Genomic DNA, 16206 nt, shown 5'->3' with positions numbered 1-16206 from the left:
GCGTATAAATTTATCTGGAGCGCCCAAACTGCCAGACTCATGCATGCACAGAGCAGTCTTAGTTGTAGTGGGGGGTGAGGTAGTTCCCACGTGACCTGTGTTTATGTTTAGTGATTTTTTGCTGTTTCCTCTTGGTTTACAGCTCCCACGTCAAATGGAAACAAAACAGGTTTCTGTGGTCAGGAGCTATGAAATGAATTAAAATACATTCACATAATTATGGAAGGCTGAAAACAATTATTAGTTTCACTTTTCTGATTTTATTTCCACGTGTTTGACAGCCAAACAATAATCGCCTTGCAAGCAATAATCGCCTTGCGGAACAATGAAGTTATTTTCATCGGTTTTCTAAAGAAACTTGGTTTTTATTAATATTTTCCACGGAGACAATAAATTTATTTGAAACAAAGCATTTCATTCCACAGTACGGCTAGTTCCAATTGTTCGCAGAATTTCAAGTGCACATTCTCATCTTCTGGCATGTACGGCATTTTACCATAATAAAGAACCAAATGTGAGATAGTACAGTTCTGGTACTCCAAGAAATTTGCATCCCGAAAACCATAGTGAAAAGCTTAATGTGAGGTTGGGACCTACTTCATTCCGAATATGGACATGCGAATGCGCACATCAAGCTGAATTATACACTTTAGTATGGTTTACAAAATTCCGATGCTCTTGGAGTATCCTCTGATGTCTTGTTTCTTTTATGACATATTGTAAGACCTCTTAATGCTTTATACATACGAACATATGGGCTTCCTAGGCCATCGTAGCTGCATAATGCCTGCTTTCTGGCGCTCTGTGTCAACTACCAAAACGAATCTATTTCTGACAGGTTTCAGGAAAATATTATGAATGGTGGTTTGAAAAGTATTATTTTCAAAGTAAATTTTCTTTTACACAATATAAAACATATTACGTGTGAGAATGTGCAATGTATTTCTTAAATCACACGTTGAGGACCAGCCACTTAGAAGAATTTCGAGCCCAGAAGACCACACATTTATGTCAGTATTGTAAATTTTACTTGCACATTTCTGTGATGTATCTGAAAGTGTAACACTTGCAAAAAAAGACTAATATTACATGTGAAAGCTCAGCTTCTCTTGTAGCTTATTAACCAAAAATGTCTCAAGTGGCTCTAAGCACTATAGGACTTAACATCTGAGGTCATCAGTCCCCTAGATTTAGAACTACTTAAACCTAGCTAACCTAAGAACATCACACACATCCATGCCCGAATCAGGATTCGAAACTGCGACTGCAGCAGCAGCGCAGTTCCGGACTGAAGTGCCTAGAACTTCTCGGCCACAGTGGCCGGCACTTATTAATCTTCGAGATCTATATTATATGTGAAAGCTTAGCTTTTGTTGTAGCTACACTACATATGTTAATTTAAACCATTTAAGTGATGTTGCTATTGGCTGACAACATCATGTTCCCTCTGCTCTGAATAACTGCTGTCATCGGCTGGCAAGATCATGTGACAAGAATTATGATTGGCTTACAAAAGGGCATTCCAATCTTGATTTCAATGCCTTGGCAACTAACTTGCTGTGCTTGGTGGAATTTGAATTTATAAGTCCATATTTACGAAAACATGGAAAAAGTGTATTTTCACCCGGGAAAACGTATTTTGTAACCGGGAAATCTGGGATTTTTTGTTTTTCCTTGTCGACATATACATCCTGTGTGAGGGAGTAACTTGAATGATTTATGATGATGATGATAGCGGATGATATTTGTATGAGGTGCATCCAGAAAGTAAGTTTCCCTATCTTTTAAAACAAAGACAACATAGTTACATGAAAAACTTTATTGGCAACAGGTACAGCAATGTTTGAGCTATTTTTTGACATAGTCACCAAAATAATTAAGACACATGTCATATCATGGGATCAACTTTTGTATTCCTGTGTCATAGAAGTCTGTCGCCTCTGAATGGAACCAGTGTGTGACAGTCTTCTTCAACCATGGCGCACAATTTCTTGAACAGCAGGTGCTTAGTGACAATTTCATGTGACAAGGCTCACGATATTCATGGAAAATGGCTGCTGAACTATGTAATCATGAAGAAATGGTTCTCCAGGATGCGCCGCCACACCAGCTCAAGCAGGTGATCATTGATGAGGGATAGTTGCCCATTGTGGTCTTCATTATGTGCACTTTGATGACCTTCAGAAAAAATCCTACACCAGCGTCACATCATCTGTTTGCTCATGATGTTTTGGCCATGTAGCTGACAGAACAAATGATGAATTTTGATGGGCACTATGTTTTGTGCATTAAGGAATCTTACCACTGACAAAACCTTGCAGATGGTGGGGGAACAAATGATAGACAACTTTTTGGGGCACTGCTGCCATGATACTGGCATCAGGTGTAACCTGTCCAGCTAGCATTTGATTGACATGTCATAGATCTGTTGTGCATGCACAATCTTCCTGGCTAAATACATTGAGAGAGAGAGAGAGAGAGAGAGAGAGAGAGAGAGAGAGAGAGTAAACATTTACAGAACTTGTTAACAATCCTGTGTAAACAGTTTTTAATATAGACTATGCATTGTTCATAGTTTGTTTGCTCCATTTTAATATATTACCATTTACTGGGAACAGGACCCCCTGCGGGTCTCGGGGTTAGAATAGGGCCGAGGTATTCCTGCCTGTCATGAGGCGACTAAAAGGAGTCTCACATGTTTCAGCCTTTATGTGATTGTCCCCTGTAGAGTTTGACTTCCATTTTTCAAAGTTTTCCTGAAGAGCGAGCCAATTGGGAAAGGGCGCCTTACATGGTGCATGTCCATCATGCGCTGAGACCTATTGCATCCTTCATCGACGTGGATCTCCACTTCTGCTCATTCTCCAAAAGTTGGGCAAGGTCACCCTCCTGGGTGCGTATTTTTCCATCAAGTGTGCAGTATCGTTTTCTACGCTGATGATGATAGTGGACTTGTTTGCTTGTTTGCACCTGATATCCAGCACGGTAGCCAGTCCATTGTGGTGGGACCGCCATGTACCCTGTTGGTTGTGTGGCGCCGTGGGGAGGCCCCCTAGTTGGAGTGGGTGGCATCAGGGTGGATGACATGCGATGAAGTGTAGTACATCATCTCTTGTGGTGGTCAAACACCAGCAGTCTCTTAAGTGTTCATGGGCTCAATTCAACGCACAGAAGTACGACCCCAAATTGTTCCCTTCCCTGGCACACCATGGATGGTAGCCACTCTTATTCGCCCCGTTACCTTGTATGTTTGAGAGCTGATGGGGAATCTTTCATGACGATGAAGCTTCAGTTTTTTGTTGACCATTTAGAGGACAAGTTTGTGGAGGAGGAGGGCTTGCCCAAAATGAGATGTGGGTCAGTCTTGATCAAAACAGCATCCTCTGCCCAGTCATTGGTGTTACTCGCTTGTGACGAGCTGGGGGATGTTTCTGTAACCATCACACCCCATAAGAGCTTGAATATGGTCCAAGGTATCATATTTTATAGGGACCTTCTTTTGCAGTCTGACGATGAGCTGTGCGCCAATTTAGAGCAATGGGGTGTACATTTGGTTTGGCGTGTCCACCGGGGCCTGAGGGATAATCAAGTTGCCACCGGTGCCTCAGTCGTAGCCTTTGAGGGTGATACATTACCCAAGAAGGTCAAGGTGATATTCTACCACTGTGATGTAAAGCCCTATATCCCTCCCCCAATGCAGTGCTTTAAATGCTGGAAGTTCGGCCATATGTCTTCCCGCTGTACTTCTAGTGTCACATGTCGAGATTGTGGATGCCCATCACATCCCAATACTCCATGTGCCCTGCCTCCCATCTGTGTCAACTGCGGAGAACACGATTCACCTTGCTCGCCTGACTGCAGGATGCTCCAGAAAGAAAGGAAAATCATGGAGTACAAGACCCTGGACCAACTGACCTACACTGAGGCTAAGAGGAAATTTGAACGCCTTCATCCTGTACATATGACATCATCTTAAACCACCGCTACAACAGTTCTAGCCCCATCATCTCCGCCAGCCCCAGTCACCTCTCAGAGCCGGAAGACTACACCTGCCCCCTTGATAATGGGGGCATTTCCTTCCCTGTTGCTCCTGCACCACTTACTTCGGGAACAATACCCCCCAACCATTGGGGGTATGAGTTCCCTCTTCTGTGCCAGAGAAGTGTAAATCATCTTCGGCTCCTCTCACTAGGAAGGGGTCCCATGGGTCACTCCCACCCCAGGTTTCCGCTAGTGGGAAATATGACACCCGCCAGTGGCTGAAGAGCCCCAAAGCAGCTGGTCATAGGGCTTCATGATCATTCTCAGTCCCAGAGACTGAATCAGTGGAGTCCTCCCAGCCAGGGAAACCCAAGGAGCAGTGAGAGAAATCCTGAAGAAGATCCCCAAGACCAAGGAAATTGCGGTGGCACCCACACCACCGCTACCTACAAGCTCTGCGTCTGCGGATGAGGTGGAGATTCTGGCATCCGCTGAGGACGTAGATCTTGCCATACCCTCAGACACAATGAATATAGACTGCTCAGGCAGTAAGTCAGTGGCAGCAGGTGACCCTGAGGCGTAAATTGCCTCATTGAATGTTACATGTCTTCCCAGTCTCACGGTGACGTCATCCTCCAGTGGAATCGCGGAGTTTTTTCCACTGTCTGGCTGAGCTCTGGCAACTGTTAATTTTTACACTTGCTTTTTGCATTGGCCTCCAGGAAATCTGGTTCCCGGCAATGCGGTCCCCTGCCCTCCATGGCTATAAGGGATATTACAGGAACTGTAGTGACTATACTAGAGTGTCGGGTGGAGTTTGCGTTTATGTTCTAAACTCAGTCTGCAGTGAAACTGTGCCCCTTCAAACCCCTCTTGAAGCTGTGGCTGTCAGAATAAGGATGACACAGGAAATAACTGTCTGCAATGTATATCTTCCTCCAGATGGTGCAGTACCCCTGAATGTATTAGCAGCACTGATTGATCAACTCCCTAAACCTTTCCTACTTTTGGGAGATTTTAATGCCCATAACCCCTTGTGGGGTCTCAGTTCAACCTCTGCCTCCTAAATACTGGGGCCGCCACACATTTCAGTGTGGCTCATGGTAGTTAGTCGGCCATTGATTTATCAATTTGCAGCCCAGGACTTCTCCCATCTATCCACTGGAGAGCACATGACAATCTGTGTGGTAGTGACCACTTCCCCACTTCCTGTCACTGCTCCAGTGTCAGGCACATGGATGCCTGCTTAGATGGGCTTTAAACAAGGCATACTGGGAAACTTTCACCTCTGCTGTCACCACTGAATCTCCCAAACACGAAAACATCGGTGTGATGGTTGTGCAGGTGACTACAACAATTGTTTCTGTGGCAAAAAATGTGATCCCTCGTTATTTATTGTGCCCCCGGCGAAAGACAGTCCCTTGGTGGTTGCCTAAAGATGCTGAAGCAATTAAGGAGCATTGGCAAGCTCTACAGCGGCATAAATGGCACCATTCCCTGGAGCACCTCATAGCCTTTAAATGGCTCTGTACCCACATTCGCCAACTTATCAAACGATGGAAGCAGGAGTGTTGGGAGAGATACATCTCCTTAAAGTCTGGGCAAGGATCAAATGTGTTTTTGGGTACCAGACCCCACCAGGTGTTCCGGGTGTTAACATAAATGTCGTGTTATCTACCGACACAATGGTGGTTGCCGAGCACTTTGCTGAGCACTATGCTCGAGCCTCTGCATCGGAGAATTACCCCTCAGCCTTTCGCATTCTCAAATGGTGGCTGGAAGGGACAGTCCTCTCATTCACTACACGCCACAGTGCATCCTATAACGCCCCATTTACAGAGTGGAAGCTCCTCAGTGCCCTTGCACACTGCCCAGACACTGCTCCTGTGTCAGATCAGATCCTTAGTCAGACGATTAAACATCTCTCACCTGACTACAAGCAACATCTCCTCATCATCTTCAACTGAATGTGGTGCGATGACATCTTTCCATTGCAATTGCAGGAGAGCACCATTGTTCTGGTGCTCAAACCCGGTAAAAACCCACTTGATGTGGCTAGCTATCGGCCCGTCAGCCTCACCAATGTTCTTTGTAAGCTGCTGGAACGTGTGGTGTGTCAGTGGTTGGGTTGGGTCCTGGAGTCACATGTCCTACTGGCTCCTTGTCAGGGCGGCTTCCACCAGGTTCACTCTACCACTGATAATTTTGTGTCCCTCAAGAGTGCCACCTGAACTGCCTTTTCCAGACACCAACACCTGGTTGCCGTCTTTTTTGATTTACGAAAAGCGTATGTCATGACCTGGCAACATCATATCATTGCCATATTATATGAGTGGGGTATATTAGGCCTGCTCCTGACTTTTATCAAAAATTTCCAGTCACTTCATGCTTTTCATGTCCAAGTTGGTGCCTCCCTTAGTTCCTCCCCCAGATCCAGGGGAATGGGCTCCCGCAAGGCTCTGCATTGAGTGTATCTCCATTTTTAGTGGCCATTAATGGTCTAGCAGCAGCTGTAGGGCCGTCCGTCTCACCTTCTCTGTATGCAGATGACTTTTGCATTTCGTACTGCTCCCCCAGTAGTGGTGTTGCTGAGCAGTACCTACAGGGAGCTATCCACAAGGCCCAATCATGGGCTCTAGCCCACAGTTTCCAGTTTTCAGCCACAAAGTCAGGTGTTATGCACTTTTGTCAGTGTTGTACTGCTCTCATCTGGAACTGGAACTTTACCCTAATGACGATCCACTCACTGTAGTGGAGACATATCGATTCTTAGGACTGGTTTTCGACACACAATTGGATTGGCTTCCTCACCTTCGTCAGCTTAAGTGGACTGCGCATCCGAATTACTATCTCCTTTTCACACCCATGGCGGTTCATCTCCCGCATCGGTGGCCCAGTTCAGGGCTTCCAATTGCAGTTTGTGTCCGATCCCTTCTTTCCGAACTGGAGTCCTTGCCTTTACCACCTATACTTGTGGTCCATTCACGTATACCTCCATGGTGTACACCTAGGCTGCGGCTTTGCCTTGACCTTTCACATGGCCCTAAGGACCCAGTTAACTCCATGGCTCTCCACTGCCACTTCCTCTCGATTCTTGACATGTACCAGGGCCATGAAGTGGTTTACACCAATGGCTTGACGGCTGATGATCACATCGGCTTCACGTATGTCCATGGAGGACATATTGAACAGCATTCCTTGTCTGATGGCTCCAGTGTTTTCACTGCTGAGCTGATGGCTATTTCTTGTGCTCTTGAGCTCATCCATTCATGCCCTGGGGAGTCGTTTCTTCTGTGTGCTGACTCCTTGAGCAGCCTACAAGCTATCGACCAGTGCTACTCTCGCCATCCTTTGGTAGCAACGATCCAAGAGTCCATCTATGCCCTGGAATGGTCTAGTCGTTCAGTGGTGTTTGTCTGGACCCAAGGTCACGTCAGAATCCCAGGCCATGAACGTGCCGACAGGTTGGCCAAACAGGCTACACGGAAACTGCTTATGGAGATCAGCTTCTCTGCAACTGACCTTGTGTTCAGTACTACACTGCAAGGTTTTGTGGCTTTGGGAGATGGAATATCATAACCTCAGTACACACAACAAACTGTGTGCCATTAAAGAGACTATGAATGTGTTGGAGACCTCCACGCTGGCCTCTGTGGTTCTCTGTTGGCTCCACATTGGCCACACTTGGGTGACACATGGCTATCTTCTGTGCCGTGATGACCCACCTCAGTGTCGGTGTGGTGCCCGGCTGACAGTGGCCCATTTCTTGGTGAGCTGTCCTTCTTTGGCTGCCCTGAGTTGGACTCTTCAGTTACCAGACTCATTGCCATTAATTTTAGCTGACAACACCTCATCGGCTAATTTAGTTTTATACGTAACAGTGAGTTTTATCATTCTATATAAGTTTTCATGCGTGTCCTTTGTCCCTTTGTATTCTCCACTCTAATGCTTTTAGTCTGGATGTTTCAATGTGTCACAGAATGGCTGGCTTTTCCTTTTTATTCTTGTGGTTGGCCAGCCACGGTCATTTGCTCTCTTGTTTTTATCCCTTCTACCTGTTTCTTGCTTCTCTCTGTGGTTTTATTTTCCTGTTTTGTCCATAGTAGTGTTGGTTGTCCTTCTGTCATTCTTCTGGTTATTCCATTCTCCTGTTACTGTGCTGTACGCACCTTTCTTTTCTTCTTTCCCTTGTGTAATTATTTTACCGGGAACAAGGGACTGATGACCTTGCAGTTTGGTCCCTTCCCCCTCCTTTAAACCAACCAACCAATACCTGGCTGGTACCTACATCCCACTTCAGTTACATGATTCACAAACATTATGAAAATGTTCTCACACTTTCACGTGAGATAACACTAGATGCAGGTGGATGTCGTACACACAAATTCCATCCCTGAGGGGGGGGGGGGGGGGGGGATGGCGACAGAAAGGGCATCTAGTGACCTTCTTCTACTAACATTGCCAACTATCCAGATTAACATTTCAACCTCATGAAGATGCAGGATAAGGGCATGATAAAGGTAAGTGGTATTTGGCGAACTAAATATTTACCAAGGGCTTCCTGTGAGTTAATGTATACAATCGAAAGATTACCATTGTAAGGGCAAAACTGGCTATGATTATCATGTTATGTGATTGTGTCTACAATCAAAAAATCACACCTAAATTTTCCCTATCACTAGATTATAATTATTACCTCTTTTCAGACTTCCAGTGTTTGCCCATGTCTGAAAGCATGCTAACTTTTGCTGCTTTGCCTTATAATTGGACTGTGCTGTGTATCATTGCAATTTCTATGAATGCTGTATTTTTAGGGGTACAATAAAAAGTTAATTAGTGAAATCATTGTTTAATCTCTAATGCAAGGCTCCCTGAATATATACATAAACAATTTTATTCTTATTTTACAGACATTCGTATGATGAGCAGTATTATCGAGTAATACCACATGAGCTAACCCGCCGAATAGAACTAAAATGTTCCACCCAAAACGTAACGTTAACACACATAGAGAACGTGTGGTGATGCAGTAACTCAGTATATCTTGTATGAGAGGAATATGGATATCATCAAACCTCGCAAGTGTGACATCTCCATTTAGAAGTTGGTTCAGAAGCACCAAACTTCTTTTGTGGCTTCATTAAAGTTTTCCATATGTGTCCCTGTCTTTAAGCATCTAATGACATGACAAGATCAAAAGAAAATAGTATGACGTATACTGATGGAGATGGAAATGTGAAGACTTTTTTTCAGTACTAAGATAACTACTGCCTACAGTAAAAGTTTAATTAATGCACTGCCCAGGTTTTACATTTAATATTGGATATTCCTTGTTATTTATTTCTTACTATGGCAACATAGAACTGAATTATAAAGTTCCTTGTACTACCCTTTTTTAACATTTTTAAAAAATTTTTTATAATGTGCAATGTTGACATTTTTCTTTGTAATGAAGGAATTGTGATGTGCAACATATAGTGAAACTAACCTTCTCAACATTGAATTATGTGCAACCATGTGAGTCAGATTTGGTTCATAGGTAAAGCACAGTCCTTTTTCTTTACTTTCTGTTGAGAAAGAGCACTGCCTAAATAGTACTTACTGTTGCTAAATAGGTTGTTGCTGCTGATTTATGAACATATATTGCACAGTATGTTGTTCTAATTTTTTATTTCTAAAATATGTTATTAGTATCGATTTATTAAATTGAATTTATTCCTGTTACAGGCACATTTGAAAGTTTCCAGAACTGTCAATTTCAAGACTGGTTCTGCACAGCCATCCTATTTTGTTTTCAGATTCCTAACACCACCTCAATGTATTTAATAGGTGCAGGACTTTTTTATGTTCCTTACTCAGTGATGCTTCCAGTTAATGTTTGTAGCTTTTGTCAGTTACTTCTCTGTCTCAGTATTTCAGTCAAGCTTTCTTTAAGAGATAATTCATTTTATTCCAGTTTACAATTCCTAAAGCTTTCTTCAAATTTTTGTGTCATAAAAGTCTCTCCATTACAATTAACTGTAAGAGTGTTTGCTTCCTAAAAGTCTTTACTTTTTATATGGCCTAAGAAATTGTTCTCCAATATCAGTCTCAGTTTTCTGTGCATTAAACTGACAAAGAGGTGACAGCTCATTTCATAAATTTCACACGTAGGGGGTTCATGTTCTTTTCTAAGCATGGTGATCATTGAAAATTTGATAGTACATTTCTTGTTTAATAGATTATGGACAGAGAAAGAATATTGCAAAATTTCTTAATATGTTCATAGTTCTACTAAAAGTTTTCCACTTTCGTTTCTTTGCTCTTATTGTTCATTTAATTTTCAACGGTTTGAGCCACTGGTTTCTTTTGTATGGAGGTATTCTTAATTCAGGTAATAAAAGAAATTTTGATTTTGTAATTACAAATTGCAAAATGATTGAAGTTTTAAAAGTTGTTTAAAATATCTGTCCCATAACAATCTATCTCAGTCTTTAAGGATTCTTCTGTCCCATAACAATCTATCTTGGTCTTTAAGGATCTAAACAGCAATATTAGATCTAATCAAAGATAATGTAAAGTGTTTCTCTAATGGGCATGATTTTATGTATGCAGTCAGGCATGAATTTGCCCAAAAAGTGTGGACCCAAATCCCCATCTCACCATTGTGATTGAAGTAATTACCATTATGATTTCTATAATATTCATGGCCAGTTTTCTTCTTCTTCACCCAACATAGCTTGAGCTAAACTTTAGTGTCCACAGAATATGCATTTAGATTGTTGAGCATAACATTAAAGGATAACTGATTCCTTCCTACTATCCTGCGGAAGTGGTGGTGCTACCATTTTACAAGTGCTTTAATACAGCCATGGTTCCACAAGGTAAAACATGTTACTTGTTTCTGATGTGATAGTTATACACCGATTTTTGTGACATGATCAATTAAAATGCAGCAAACATCAATAGATACAAAAAGCAGCATGCCAGAACAACTTAATACCTCTGAGACTAATAAGTACAGAAAACTGACTTGATATTATTAGTACTAGGACAGTGAGTATTGCATTGAAGATAGAGAAAGTAGGGCTGATCAAGAGCTGAAAACTATTAGACTATTTCAAATTATATTGGAAAGTGTATCACAGCTTATTCATTGCTTATTCTGTAAAACAATGGGCAAAGCATATTAATAGAGCTGTCTTATGCTAAAGGAAATTAGAGAAGTGGTATACTGATTGTGTAATTTAAACAATAAAATTGTAGCTGATTATAAAATAGCATTGCCAGTAACAGAAAACATTTGCTAAAATATTAATTCATTGCTTAAAAGAAAAGAAAAGAAAAGAAAACAACAACACAGGTGCAGATATTTAAAAATAAAGAATAAATATTGAAAATAGATTGTACGGCATTGCTTGTAGTGCTCTGACAGACTCTACATAATGGCTGACATTGTATTGTAATGTGACTCATTTGCAGTGTTTGTATCATTGTTGTTGACATAATATCAAAAACAGCATTTGGGTTGGTCCCTGTGTACACATTGAAGTCGCACATCTGTTTTACCACACACTAGTTTTTCCATCTTCTTTTAAGATTCAGCAAGATCTTTTTCTCAGTAATTTAATCAAAAACATTATTTATTTATTGAAATTTTCAGTGATCACTCATTTCCAATTCTTCAAGGATGTCCAGTAGTAGTCTGTCACTAGCTCTATGCAAGACGTTGGAAGTTATGCTGTAGGTTTGCAGCAATATGTTTCTCTTTTTTTTTTCCATATGACTATCAACTGTTTTATACTGAAATAAGATCTGAGCACTTACACTACTCAAGAGTGTACTGTTTCTCTAATTTGGTTTAGAATTTTTTTCATTGTTTTAGCCAAGAAAAATGTGCACTGTATGATATGTGCTCACATAGAATGTACTGCAATTTCATAGCTCTATGCCCCTGCTCCTTTTACCCTTCTCCACTCCTTCCCATTTTAATGGGATACTTACTGCCATTCATGACAGTAATGATTTCTGCTTGGTTTGCTGTAGTGATTTGCCTCAAATGTATTGAAATGCTGTTGTATAAGTTGATGTTTTGCACGTTTATGACAAATCACAATTTGACAATTGGCGTAATAGCATCACATCAGAAGATGTCTATAACCAGCTGAAATTAATAATGTAGGCCTATGGGTTGCTTTGAATAACTGTGATTGAATAAAAACTTTGTAAAATGTACTTAAGAGATTACTGCACTTCATTAGGGAATGCAAATGTTTATTATTGCTGTGCTAGTTTCTAGTGACCATACTATCAAAAAGAACAGAGTTGTTGGTGTATTACCATATGGTATTCCATCACAAAGCAAAGAAAAATAAATTTTTATGAGTTGTAGAGGTAACAAGTATATGAGACACCATATTTTATGAAGAATTTATATCAACAGTTCCTTATTTTCTGTAACTTTATGAAAGATAGTAAATTGAAAATGATGGTTTCACTACAGTCTGTAAGGTACAATTAATTGAGTGCCAAGTATTAATTAATTCTGCTGTTCTTTCCCTTAGCATTTCACTGTCAATTACTTTGCTGTGACAGTTGACTGTAGGATTGCAAATCTTCAAAAGTAGCTATAAGTATCACATACTAGTGCAACAATATTGATTATAATTGTTTCTGAAGAGGATGAGTCATTTCATTTCCTTGCTATTGTGATCCATTCTCATGAGTCAGTGGTGTGGGAAACATAGTTTAAAATACCATTAAAAATGTCCACTAGAACCAATTGAAACTATTAACGATATTGAATTCGTTTCCTCAGTACATGTCTTCTACTCTTTGAACATCTTTTACTTTATATGGGACAAGGCGGAGTTCCCTACAAACTACCTTGTGTACAGTTACAAAGGTGATATTTTTATGCCGTGCAAATATATGTAAGGAGTTGTTAGGTTTGAAAGCAAGTGGTATATCTTGTAGTTTTTCCTTAAATGTCAATGGTCTCAGGACTTATCTTTTTTACTGATCAGGTTTCTTTTTTTTTGTGTGTACTCATTATATTCATAAGTGATACACCAAATAAGAAATATTTGTTATAACATGAACACCATTCTGAGTACACACAAAATAATGTTCATTGTGTTCCACAACCAATCATTGAATGTGGCCAACAAGAACACAAGTTCTTAGCCCAAGGTCACCATTTTTGACCAGATTGTGGAAACAAATTGTAGCAAATGTTGGATTACTAACCCTTCCAAAAGATGGTATTTGAAGTTAATGAAATACAGAATACAGTATCCAGTCACTCAATTCGTTATCATTTTTATAGGCATGTAAACACTGTTTGAATGAGGATTCTTACAAAGCTGTTCACACCTGTGTTTTCAGAAGATACAATATAAGAAAGAGCAACTTTTATACGTATCCTCATTTATACAGTCCATTAAATAGATAAATCTCTCTTTTGTGTAATCCAGTACTGATTAAGGTGAGCCTACAGTTTTATAAATTATGACAGATCAATAAAGTTAGTCAGGGAATCATCTTTCTCTGGTTCAAACATTCCATTCATCATAAACTGGTAATAAATCTGCTGATGATGAACTTAGTGGGAATTGTAGGAGCAATAGTGGTTTTCTCTACATTATATGGCAGCTGCTAGAGGGTGATGTGAATAACCTCACACTTCAGGCAGCAGGAATCATTGTTTCTCTCTCTCTCTCTCTCTCTCTCTCTCTCTCCCTCCCTCCCCCCCCCCCCCCTCTCTCTCTCTCTCTCTCTCTCTCTCTCTCTCTCTCTCTCTCTCTCTCTCTCTCACACACACACACACACACACACACACACACACACACACACACACACAAAAGTGTAGAAACTGGGATATTTGCTTTGAAATGTGCCTCTAACAGAGTAAGTGCTTAAATTTGTGACAAAGTTTAGTGTTTTCAATACACATAAATATAGCAGATTGCTGAGGGTTGTGAATAAGGTGTGCATAAGTATATTTTGACAGTGAAGTAATTTAAAATGTATATGCAATAAACTTGCGTATTATATGCCCAAGTTGGTGCAATTCACAATATTCATTTGCCATCTCTCTTATACACAGTAAAACACATGATACTTTTGTTAGAATTAATGAATATTGGAGTTTAATAATTCAAATGGTGCATTTGTATGTAAATGAAAGAATGTGTGTTTCTTGCTGAAAAATGTGCCTTATGTTATTAATGTTGCCAGTTTGTGCTAATTGGAGGCATTCAGCTATAATGGTTTCTTTTAAAACCAAAGGATAGCTGTACTTTTCTATACTTGCAGCTCATTGCTGGTGTTGTTTATGAATGATTGGTTTAATGCTGCATTTCTTGTGCACTGCATTTTGTGTGACTGTTATTATATATGTGATACAAAGACCTGAAAGTTACTAGTTATATTTATTAAATTCCAGGTAAAAGTTAAGACTACATTGCTATTTATTGGCAGGAAGTATACTGGCAGTGAAATAATTTTAGGCACTGTAAATTTTCATTGGATTTTATAAATTTTGCTCGTGTGGGAGATAAAACCTTTTGCATGTGTGAAGTTTTTCAAAGTTTTTTGTGGAACAAAAATTGATGTTCCGTGAAACAAAGATTTTTGTTAAAAAAAGGAAATAGTTTTTGTGAATGATTTACAAGTCCTGTGTAGTGGGCAATAATGTAATATGAATGTAGGAGTTGTAAAAGACTGACTACATTACAAAGTGAATGTAATTTTGCAAGCAGCATTGTATGTTAAAGGAATCTGTCACTGTTACATGCAAAATAATTGTATATTTGAGGTAATGGTGGAGCAATTGATTACAAATTGAAAAACTATTTTTGTGGAAAAAATATTGTGGGCACTCAACAGTATTATGTACCCATGTATTTGTAAACAGTCTGTTTGTTTTTATTATATTGCTGATATGTGCTTCAGTTTGAGCGCCTTTCAAGAGTCATTAATACTTTCTGTTATTTTTATTCAAATAAAAACTACTGAATGGTACAACATTCTTTCCTTAATGTTTTCCCTATTACCTGCGTATTTCAGTTACAATTCATCAGGATGATAAATGATAAGGTAAAATTATCCCTCCTTTAAATATATCAAATTTTATGACACAGTTACATTAATATAAAAGAAATTATAATGTGACATGTCATTTAACTCTGAGTTGAAAGTGTGCTTAAAGAGGTTAACTTAAGTATGAGTTGTTGATAGGAACACATAAAAGAAAGAAAACTTGCCACATTTTGGAGTTATCCTTTGACAAACTTGAGTAAACACACACACACACACACACACACACACACACACACACACACCATGGTGTGAGCTAGGCTATTTTGCAGCAGATTGAGTGGTTGCATTGGGGATAGTGTCGGGTGCAGTGGGTAGAGGAAGAGGGATGCAGGGAGAGCGACTGAGGGTGGGTGGCTAGCAGCTCGGAGGGAGTTGGCTGGTTTGCGGGCTAGGAGTTCGGGAGGGCGGGGTGGCAGGCATATGGGGTGGCATGATTATAGTGGCTGGCAGAAAGTAGCACGTGCTGAAACTGATATGATTTGGGAAGGGGTGACAGGACAAAAGAAGGGGAAACTATTGAGTGGAGAATGTGGGGACAGTGGACTGTCAGAAATTGAGGTCAGGACAGTTATGGGAGTGGAAAATGTGTTATAAGGATAACTCCTATCTGCATACTTCAGAGAAGTTTGTCGCAAAGAGAAGGATCCAGATGGCTAGGGTTGTGAAGCAGCCATTGCAATCGAGCGTGTTGTACTCAGCTGCATTTTGTACCACCAGGTAGCCATATCAAATTTTATATATGACATGGCTGCTTTCACATGTGGCCCAGCCTGTCATAGACTTATCTCGCCGCATCAGAGACCAGGCCATTTGTGAAAGCAGCCGTGCCATGCATCAACTCTGCTGCAAACATTGTACAGCCTGATATGTTGGTATGAATGCAAACCAGCTGTTCAACAGGATGAATGGCCACACCAAACTGTTATCAAGAACAGAGTTGAACACCTTGTGGTACAACATGCAGTTAAGCTCAACGTGCTCAGTTTCGACGGATGCTTACAACCCAAGTCAGCTGAATCCTTTCCTCCATCACCAGCTTCTCTGGACTACACATACGGGATGTATTCTTACAACACATCCCCCATTACTGTAAATGTCCTGACCTCAATCTGAGGTAACCCACTGTCCCCACACCCTCCACCC

At 40.6% G+C, this 16206-nt stretch overlaps 1 protein-coding gene across 1 annotated transcript in view; it reads left to right on the top strand.

Annotated features, from left to right (window-relative positions):
* The window catches only part of LOC124556499 (F-box only protein 30-like), an 80810-nt gene extending 67108 nt beyond the window's left edge, over positions 1 to 13702 (top strand). Inside the window, exon 8 of the mRNA XM_047130456.1 lies at positions 8892 to 13702. Within this exon, the coding sequence (XP_046986412.1) occupies positions 8892 to 9006 (115 nt within the window). The 3' untranslated portion in view covers positions 9007 to 13702. The remainder of the gene's footprint in view (positions 1 to 8891) is intronic.
* Positions 13703 to 16206: the final 2504 nt, after the last annotated feature.

This window comes from Schistocerca americana, chromosome X (assembly GCF_021461395.2).
Source record: "Schistocerca americana isolate TAMUIC-IGC-003095 chromosome X, iqSchAmer2.1, whole genome shotgun sequence".
Classification (NCBI taxonomy): Eukaryota; Metazoa; Arthropoda; class Insecta; order Orthoptera; family Acrididae; genus Schistocerca; species Schistocerca americana.
Note: the sequence above shows the minus strand (reverse complement) of the source record. Positions and strands in the feature narration are given on the sequence as shown.